The 10,327-nt window shown below is 46.6% G+C and overlaps 1 protein-coding gene across 5 annotated transcripts in view; it reads left to right on the plus strand.

Moving 5' to 3' along the window:
- Nucleotides 1-9,980, plus strand: part of LOC112545537 (uncharacterized) — a 49,612-nt gene extending 39,632 nt beyond the window's left edge. For 4 of the 5 annotated variants that reach the window (XM_075913573.1, XM_075913575.1, XM_075913574.1 and 1 more), the window contains one exon: nucleotides 84-9,980. In XM_075913573.1, the coding sequence (XP_075769688.1) occupies nucleotides 84-1,255 (1,172 nt within the window). In that variant the 3' untranslated portion in view covers nucleotides 1,256-9,980. The remainder of the gene's footprint in view (nucleotides 1-83) is intronic. The other variant, XM_075913571.1, reaches the window with a different exon arrangement.
- The last annotated feature ends 347 nt before the right edge of the window (nucleotides 9,981-10,327 follow it).

Consider the following 10,327-nt stretch of genomic DNA (forward strand, 5'->3'; position numbering starts at 1 on the left):
CCCCTTTTCTAGTCCCCTTTCAGAGTTTTCCTTTCAGCTCAGCACAGAGAATGACTTCTGTCTGGTTTCTGTGTTTGTCCCAGCAGGTGATGGGACACTGAGTGAGAACAATGAGGAGAGTCTTCAGCAGGAAGGACTAGAGCAAGTGGCTCCACATAGGATGTTATTGGGAAGATCTGAGGGGCATGTTTCCCAGATACCTGAGCCGGGAGAGACCAGTGAGAGTCAGCGTAGCTCAGAAAGGCAACAGAGAAACCATCCAGAGAAGGGACAGGGAAAATCCAATCCTAGGAGCAGAGGGGTGAAAAACACAGAAACCATACAACAGAAAATTCTCCATCAACAAGCGCTCTACACTTGCAGTGACTGGGGAACTGTTATTGAATATCATAGAATCCACACAGAAGAGAAGCCCTTCAACTGCTCTGTTTGTGGGAAAAGCTTCAGTGAGAGCTCAGATCTTGTTAAACATTGGAGAATCCACACAGGGGAGAAACCCTTCAGCTGCTCTGACTGTGGTAAAAGTTTCAGTTGGAACTCACATCTTGATACACACAGGAGAATCCACACAGGGGAGAAACCCTTCGGCTGCTCTGACTGTGGGAAAAGCTTCAGTCAGCAGTCAAGTCTCATTAGACATAAGAGAAACCACACAAGAGAAAAACCTTTCAGTTGCTGTGATTGCGGGAAAAGCTTCCGTGAGAGTTTACAACTTATTAGACACAGGACAATCCACACTGGAGAGAAACCCTTCAACTGCTCTGACTGTGGGAAAAGCTTCAGTAAGAGGTCAGACCTTGTTACACATAGGCGAATCCACACAGGGGAGAAACCTTTCACCTGCTCTGACTGTGGGAAAAGCTTCCGTGGGCGCTCACACCTTGTTAAACATAGGAGAATCCACACAGGAGAGAAACCTTTCAACTGCTCTGATTGTGGGAAAAGCTTCAGTTGGAGCTCACATCTTGTTACACACAGGAGAATTCATACAGGGGAGAAACCTTTCAACTGCTCTGACTGTGGGAAAAGCTTCAGTAGGAGCTCACATCTTGTTACACACAGGAGAATCCACACAGGGGAGAAACCGTTTAGCTGCAGTGATTGTGGGATAAGTTTCAGTAGGAGCTCACATCTTGTTACACATAGGAGAATCCACACAGGAGAGAAACTCTTAGACTGCTCTGACTATGGGAAAAGCTTGAGTCAGGACTCAAGTCTTACCAATCATCATACAATCCACCCAGGAGAATCATAGATTCATAAAATAAAATAATAGAAAACTAGAAGAGACTTCAAGAGGTCATCAAGTACAGTCCCCTGCCCTCATGGGAGGTCCAAGTATCATGTCATCCCTGATAGATGTCTATCTAATTTCTCTTAGATATCTTCAATGATGGAGATTCTGCAATCTCCTTAAGCAATTTATTCCAGTTTTCAGCCACCCTCACAGTTAAGTTTTTCCTAATGTCCATCCTAAACCTCCCTTGCTGCAATTTAAGTCCATGCCTTCTCCTCTCATCAGAGATCAAGAACAATATTTTCCCCTCCTCCTTGTAACATCCTTTTAGGTACTTGAAAACTGCTATCATAGCCCCTCCCAGTCTTCTCTTTTCTATACTAAACAAACCCAGTTCAGTCTTCCCTCATAGGTCATGTCTTCGAGACATTTAATGATTTTTGTTGCTCTTCTCTGGCCTCTCTCTATTTCTCCGCATCTTTCTTGAAGTCATGTGCCCAGAACTGACCACGTTACTCCAGCTGAGGCCTAATCAGCATAGAGTAGAGCAGAAGAATTGCTTCTCATGTCTTACTCATAACATTCCTGTTAATGTAACCCTATAACTTTGCCAACTGCAGGAAAATGTTCATTCAGAGCTCAGAACTTGTTAGACACAGGAGACTCCATACAAGAGAGAAACCCTATGACCTTAGTTCTCTTAAAGTTGTATGGTCGTACAGCCTTTCTGCAGCCTAATAAATGCCTAGCTGGTGCTTAGGCCTATGGTGGGGATTGATGCCTGTGTTCACTGGTATCAAACCCAGCCCAGACCTGCAATGACTGGCAAACAGATGGCTATCCCACTGCCACAGCCCCAGAGCTGCCATGGCAGGGAGAGATGCTGCTCTCCGCTTCCCTTCTCACAGCAGCATCTGAGGTTGGGGAGAGAAAACTGGTGGGAGTCTTCTCTCCCCAATGTAGCCCTTTGGTGGCCTGCTTCTCAAATCCTTCCATCCTTGGCACACCCCCAGCTAGAGCCCTCACCCCTCCACAGCTCAAACCTCTCTCTCGGCCCTGAGCCCATTATCCCTGGGCCCACCTCAGGGCCAGCCCTCACACCCCTGCTCCCCAGCTCTTTGCCACAGCCCTGAGATTCCATCCCACAATCCAAGACCCTGAACCCCAGCCCTACTCCTACCACATGACGTTGGTTCTGTGCACCAGTGAGGAGATGTCTCACATTCCTTGCATATTGATGCCTCTAATAAAATTAATTCTGCAACTGTGAGAGAAATTACGTGGAACACTCTGTATAACTACTCTGGCTGTGAGAAAAACTTCAGAGAGAGTTCAGACCTTGTTAGACATTGGAGAATCCACACAGGAAAGAAACCCTTCATCTGCTCATGACTGTGGGAAAAGCTTCAGTGAGTGCTCACGCCTTATTGCACATCAGAAGTTCACACAAGATAGAACCCCTATAACTGCTCTGCTTGTGGGCAAAGGTTTAACAGCTGATACCTTTTTGAATATCTGTCAGGAGAGGTAAAATCTGTAGTTCAAGCAGAAAAGCTTTAGTCAGTACTCACACATTGTCTCACATTGGAGAACCCAAAGATGATAGAGACCCTATTGTAATGTAACAGGGTTTCTGGGGCCATTTCTGAGAGGGTCATATCACAGTGAATTGCTTAAAGATGGGTCTACTTGCAACCCAAGTCTGAGGATCTTCTGTCAAAAAGCACACCAAACCAGTCACAAAAAGCACTTCTGTTTGTCGCACTGGTCAGCAAGCAGACACACAAGCAGACCCCTAAACCATGCAGAAGAGTCCAGAAATTCCAGTGCTAAAAAGTTCACAAAGGTTTAGAAAATCAACTATTGTTGCTAAAATTCTGTAGGGAATTTCTGTGCTTCAGGTAAGATGGAATTTCATCTAAGAAAGCTCAATTCTTGCTTTCCTAGAACACTAACCCCATTGCAGTTCAATTCTGTTCCCTAGAATTGGACTGTTGGGAGTGGTAGCTGATGTTAACAGAAAAGTGTCCAAGTCATATAAACTCAGCAACTTCCATTCAACTATGAAAAGGTCCTAATATCATATGGTACAAACAGAAACAATTATTGTAGAAACAGTAAAAGTAATACAGCCTTAAAACTACCTGAGACTGGAGAAAATTTTCTAAAACCAAAACTGGAATCAGTGCCCTATCAAATGTATGGTCCATTTTTGTCAATATTGCCATCACACAACTTAAAAAATCATAAATTTCATTATTTCATAAAATCATAGAATACTGGAAGTGGAAAGGACATCTATAGGTTATCAAGTCCAGTCCCCTGCCCTTATGGCAAGATTAAGGACCATCTAGACTATCCCTGTTAGATGTCTATCTTATTTCCAGCAACAGAGATTCCACAACCTCCCTATGCAGTTTATTCCATTGTTTACCCACCCTTGACTGTTAGCAAGTTTTTCTTAATGTCCAATCCAAATATTTCAGATATTTTCATAGAATCATAAAACTGGAAAGGATCTTAAGAGGTCATCAAGTCCAGTCCCTTGCTGTCCCCTGCAAGCACTATTTAGATCATCCGCGACAGATGTCTGTCTAACCTGCTCTTAAATATCTCCCATTGATGGAGATTCCACAACCACCCTTGGCAATTTATTCCAGTGTTTAACCAACAAGATAGGAAGTTTTTCCTAATGTCCAACCTAAACCTCCCTTGCTGCAGGTTAAGCCCATTGCTGCTTGTCATATCCTCAGAGGCCAAGGAGAACAATTTTTCTCACTCCTCCTTATAACACCCTTGTAACAGATACTTGAAAACCGCTATCATGTCCCCTCTTAGTCTTTTCTTTTCTAAACTAAACAAGCCCAATTCTTTTGGTCTTCCCTCATAGGTCCTGTTTTCTAGACCTTTAATAATTTTTGTTGCTCTTCTCAATCTTCTCCAATTTTTCCATGTCTTTCTTGAAATGTGGTGCACTCTAATTAAGACCTAATCAGTGCAGAGTAGAGTGTAAGAATGATTTGTGTCTTGTTCACAGCTCTCCTGTTCATTTTGATTTGAAATGTTATGGTCTTGTAATTGTAGGGGTTCTGACTGAAAAAAGAATTGTGGGCATGTGGGGGTGTCACAAGGTTATTGTGAGGGAGTGGTAGTACTGCTACCCTTATTTCTGTGCTGTCTCTATTGTGGGGCTTCCTTCAGAGCCGGGTGCCTGGTCACTCAGGACCAGCTGTCCATGTTTCTAATGATCAAATCCCCCTTACTAGCACCAGTCTTGTCCTAATGACTGGAGTTCTCTCCCTAGGAGAAATATACTCTGTGCAAGATGATGACATCATCTATAAGGTCCCAACTATGGGATCATTCCCTTCTTCTCCAGTTGGGAGACTTCCCTGAGATGTTCACCCTCCTCAACAGCACAGCAGCTACGTGACCAGGGAGTGGGGCCATTCTACTGTGTCCTGGAAACTCTTTTATGTACCTCTGCCTCCAATAGCTCCTCCAGTTTGCCACCATGGTCTCCAAAGTCTGTATGTACAGACTCTGAGGGCCAGGAGCACCTTGCACTAAATGCATACATATGCCACCTGTCTATAGGGCATGTAATCAGTCACACATTAATTCCAGAAGCCTTTTGACTCTCATTCCACCTTAGGCTCTGCCCCCAACTCATGTGTTCCCTCAAAATGCTCACCCTGACCTGTCTCTTCCCACACTCATTCTGCCTCTCCTCTACCATGTCCTTAATAGCACTGAACAGTTGATCTGCAGGAGATAGGAACCTCTAGTTCGGGGGAGAAGCTGATGTGTGAGGCCCAAAGGTGCATAGGAGGGTAGAGGAGGAGGGGCAGATATGAAAATTGTGGCTGCCAGTGGGTTCCACAGGTTTTTTTTTCTATGAATGTCATAGCTCCATGCTACTCACAGAGTCAGTGTATGTCACTAAGCAATGGATGTGGAATCAAACTGCAAAGGCCTGGATCCAGAAAGTATATTAAACAATTCCATAACTTTCTGCAGTGCAGGTTTGGCGTAAAAAAACCTGGGGATTACAGTGGATGAGAAGCTGCATATGAGTCAACAGTGTGCCTTTGTAGCCAAGAAGGCTAACAGCATATTAGGTTGCATTAGGAGGAGCATAGCAAGCAGATCTAGAGAAGTGATTATTCCCCTTTATTTGGCACTGGTGAGGCCACATTGGGAGTGTTATGTCCAGTTCTAGGCCTACCCCATTTCAGAAAGAATGTGAACACATTGGAGAAAGACCAGCAGAGGGCAAGCAAAATGATTAGGGGACTAAAACACTTGTTTTATAAGAAGCTGAGGAGTTTGGGCTTATTTAGTCTATAAAATAGAAGAGCTTGTATGTCTAGGTATGAAATATATATCACAAGTATCACCAGTTCTCCTAATTTTGGCATGGCTCTGGCAATATTTGGAGTATTTATGAAGGTATGAGCTGCTGGGTATGGAAGCCAAGAGGCAATTCTCCTTACCAGCTCAGAAACAAAAAGACAAATAAAAGGATCCAAAATGTGTGTCTTTAAAAAAAATCATAATTTGAATGGCCTTTGATTGTGTGGCACTGAGCCAGAAAGAGTGAAGCAACTAGCAGGCTAAATGACCCAAATTGAAAAGTATGCAAATGTTAATTAAGGTCATTCCTTTTAAATATTTAACACAGCCATGTTAGATAAGACTGGAGCTTTGAAATGAAAACCTGTATTGTTAGAGAATTTGATGTACATACTAATTATATTTGGATATAGCTTGTTAGATGTTAGCAATGTAAGTTGTGAATGTTAATTCCCTTTTGTGTCTTATTTACATTTTATTCTGTTTGTGGATTATTCCCCTTTATTAGTTAAGCTTAAGATCAAAGATGTAAAAGATATTGAAGGCGGTTGTATGACTTACATTGTCTTTATGGTCCATAGTTTACGTGTGTGTGTGTGTGTGTGTGTGTGTGTATATGAATTTGGGATTTTTACATCAGTGCAGCATGTACATTACCTGTTCTTCACCCAAGGAATGCCTGGTGCATTGCCATGGTGCATTTAGGCTGCCATGGCTTGCTAAAAATCTATCAAAGCTCTCTAGGGCCTCACCCTGTCATCTCATCTGCTTACACTTGGTCAGGGGCAGCTTGAGTTGCAGGACTGAAGACTCCAGCTCCAATCTGGATTATGCTGCTAATCCTTTTTGGAAGTATTTGAACAATTTCTCTATTTGGACTGTCCGTCTGGAGAGCTTCATTTATTTCTGTGTGTTTAATGGTCTTTAATTGCAACACTCTGTGTTCTTCCTTCATAAATCTGTGTTGAGTGAATAAGAACTGGCTGTAAACACGTATGTGGGGGAGATCTGAGATATTCATTGACCTGGTGGGTAATGTGTCTGACCCTTTGGCTTGATAAACTTTATACATGATGAACAAGATTTTCAGTGATCTTAATCATATTGATGTGGCTGTCTGGGTGAGGCCCAGGGCTGGATTGCTTTAAGGGAGCTGTGCTTTGGCTTCTGGGTAACCAATAGGGTATTGTAGAAGCTGCTTTGTTGCTTGCTTGGTGAATCTAATTATTTGAATAATGACCCTTCTGTGTCTTCCTTTCAAACACCCTCCCCCCGCCCCCCGCACTTAGCTGATGTGCAGAGAGGTGGCTTCAACACCTTGCCTAGGATGGAGGAAACCTCCCTTTTTTGCACAGTCCCTGTGTGCTCAGGGATCCCTGCACAGCTCTGCAGTGCTAGCTGCACTCCAGAGATTTGCACAAGCAGCTTCCTACTGGCACAAGCCTTGCCCAGAAGTGTGAGAAGGCTCCTCAGCAGGAGGTGGTACCCAGGCTGCAAGTCCCATGATTATGTAAACAAGGGAACAGCCCCGCGACATTGCGGAGCTTTCCTGGCTCATGCACTGCTCTGGTTCACTTGGGCTGATGACAGGTTCTGAGTTCTCACTCCTGCTTCCTTTGCCCAGAGCCTGCCTGACCTGTAGGGCTCCCCCTCCACTTTCCTACATGGCAGAGCCCCTGTAACCCCAACAAGGCTGGGCTGAGGACTCAGTTAAGATACAGATATTCAGGCCTTTCTGGAAAGGCATGTACTGTAAGATTCTTTCTCGAGTGGTGTCCCTGTGAGTGGTTCACTCAGATCTCGGTGCATCTTGGTGCCACTGATCAGAGATTTTTGCCCAGCAGTGTCTCTCGTGCCGCTCATGTACAGTTGCTGTCTCATGCTGTTTTCATCCGTTAGGTGCGTGCATGGTGCGAGCCTCCTTTGGTTCCTTTTCTACTGTCCTTGACTGAAGATGGAGTTGCAGCAATGCTTTCCTTTCTGACAGAAAATAGTAAAGTAGTTCAGTTTAGTTTTAAACATTGTTCATCGCTTTAGTCAGTTTATACTTAGTTTTAGTTAGTTCTCTGTTTAAAAAAAAAAAAGACTGCTTCCCTGGGTGTTTTCCTCTTTGCTTTCCTACTCAACCTCCCCACCCCACCCCATCCTCCCAACTTTGAACACTCACATTTGTTCAACATTATGTGTGGTCTATACAAGAAGCCTATTTCAATATAAATTCAAAATAATGGGCTCCTTACTCTGACTTCTTGTAAATCTCATTGAATGAGGAATATGGAATTTGTTGGAATAGCAATTTGTTTCAAAATAAGTGAAGTGCTTTGAAATAAACTATTTCAAAATAAGCTATGCAATTTGAGTAGTTCAAAGGCATGAGTAGTGTGTAGATGTACCTTCTTCAGAGCTGCTGCCTTGCTGGAAGGTAGATGAATTGCAGGTATGGGACAGCTCTCTGCCAGCATGGACAGCAGCTAGTGTACTGAATATTGCTATGTCTGGATCCAGTATTGGGAACTGGGATGCTTCTCTGGGTCTCTCTGGCCATCATGGGTGTTGGGTATGTAAGGCAGGGGAAGGCATTACCTTCCCAAACTGCGAAGCGTGGCCCCTCCCATACTCTGCCTCCAGAACACCTGCTCTAGATGTTCTAGGGGTGTTCTATTGCTGCCCTCAGGGCCCACCCTCCTGCTGCTGGAGAGGCTGGGCCAGGTTGTGCCCACCTCCCTCCCTTGGTGCTGGGAAGACTGGAGCCATGTCAAGCATCCTCTTCTGGGCTGCATGGTGCATCATCCTCCAGGGCTGGGGAGGCTGCAGCAAGCATGCACTTGCTTCCTTCCCCATGGCTGGAAGTGGGGAGCATGTGTGTGCCGCGCCGCCCTGCCTCCTGGGGGACTGGGAAGAGGCAGGGCTGCAGATGGGACTTGTGGTTGGCACTGCTCTGCTTGGGCTCCTGCTCCACTCAACTTCACTCTGGCACAGGTAGATCCTGATCCCATGAAGGGTAGGACCCCCTGGTTTCCTGATTCCCTTATTACACTGCATGCCCTGTCAGAAAGGATGACTGGGAGCTTTGGCCCCTCCCCATTTCCACAGGGACTGCCCATCTCAGGGTATGTATTTGCCATTGGTCTTTCCCTTTCTTTTGTGGTTGGCTGGCTCCCAGTCGCAAAGCCCACTGAGGGATAGTGAGGAGCCCAGTCTCCCTGCACAGGATGTGTCCAGAACCACCTGCCCAATTGTTCAGTGGGGCAAAGGGCTATGCTCCCAGCTCTGAACCCTGCAGTCTGAATAAATGTGGGGCTGGGTTAGGCTGCAGCAAGGCCATGTAGCTCCATGTGTCTGACCTCCCTCTCTTCCAGCTGGGCAAGAGCCAGATGTTTCCCCCTCCTGCTGATTGTCTCATGCCCACTGGAGCCAGGTCTCAGGCCTGGCAGTATAGGCACGAGGGCTGGGCCTATTATGTGGAAGACTCGCTAGAGACGCTGCAGCCCTGTGGGCTGAGCAGAGCGTGGCCTTGCTCCCAGCTTCGTCTTATGCCCAAGAGTGTGGCCCTTGCACTTGCCACTAGCCTTCTTCCCACATGGCCCATCAGGAGAGGTGAAGCAGGGCCAGGCTCACCAGTGCGGGACAGGCAGGAAGGGTCCCAGGCTTTTCTGCTCTGGGCATCTAGAACAGAGGGACTGGTACTGACAGCTCCTAGGAAAGGCTGAAAAGCCACAAGGCAACAGGTGGGGTGAGAGTAGAGGATTCCACTGCCTCAACACATCCTGTAGACAGCCACAGCGACCCCTGGTCAGTCTTTTCCCTGGCACCCAGGCACCCACCACAGGACCCCACAAATCAACCTATGGGGAAGCTGGTCATGGTCTGTGGCCAGCACCTCTTTAAGCTGGAGTCACAAGGGCAACATAAAGAGGAGGCCCTGAGTGGCAGCTGCAGTGGTCTGCTTTAGCGGCAGAGCCTTTGACTGGCTGACACTTTCTCCAGGTCACCAATCCATGTGCTGCCCATGGGGATGGGCTTAGGGGAGTGAGGAGGTTTTCAGGAGGGACTCTGCAGTGCAAGGGGTATCACATTTGAACACACAACAGCCTCTTGTTGAGAAACACAGGGTCTTATTGCAGCTCCTGTTGGTGCCCAGATAAGCACAGCTCCCACATGACAGAGGGTGGTGACATCAGCTGAGAATGTTCCTTGGTGTCAGCCTGGGGAAGCGAGATGAGTCAGGCCAGGCACCTGTGGGAGGCTTGCAGCTTGGCCTCCCCTGCCCTCAGAGCACCTCAGTGTGGTGAGCAGAGTCCCACCTTTTGTTCTGCCAAAGCCTGTGGGGTGCGTCTGGCTGCAGGGAGGCAGAACTCTGCCTGTCCCCGCATAGTCCCAGAGATGGCCATTTCCAGCCCAGAAAAGGGAGGGATTTCTGGGTAGAAGGAAAACAAGAAAATTGGTGTCCCAGTGGGCATGAGGTGGCTCCATTTTAGCCATGCTGGTGGGGCAGGGGGAAGTTGTGGTGGGCTTGAGGGGCTCCCCGGAAGCTAGCTGGCTCCCCTTTCCTCTCTTGCTTTCCAGGTTTGTTCCTGTGGATTTGAGCCTCCAGATAATGAGAAAGCAGGGCCAGCCCCCCTATCAGGCCTCCTCACTGCACCCACTCAAAGGGCTCAGTGTGGCAGGAGATGTTGCCCTAAGAGGCTTCTCCCCCACAAGTGAGAAGCAGAGAAACACCCAGGGCTCCAGATG

Source organism: Pelodiscus sinensis, chromosome 32 (genome assembly GCF_049634645.1).
Source record: "Pelodiscus sinensis isolate JC-2024 chromosome 32, ASM4963464v1, whole genome shotgun sequence".
NCBI lineage: Eukaryota > Metazoa > Chordata > Testudines > Trionychidae > Pelodiscus > Pelodiscus sinensis.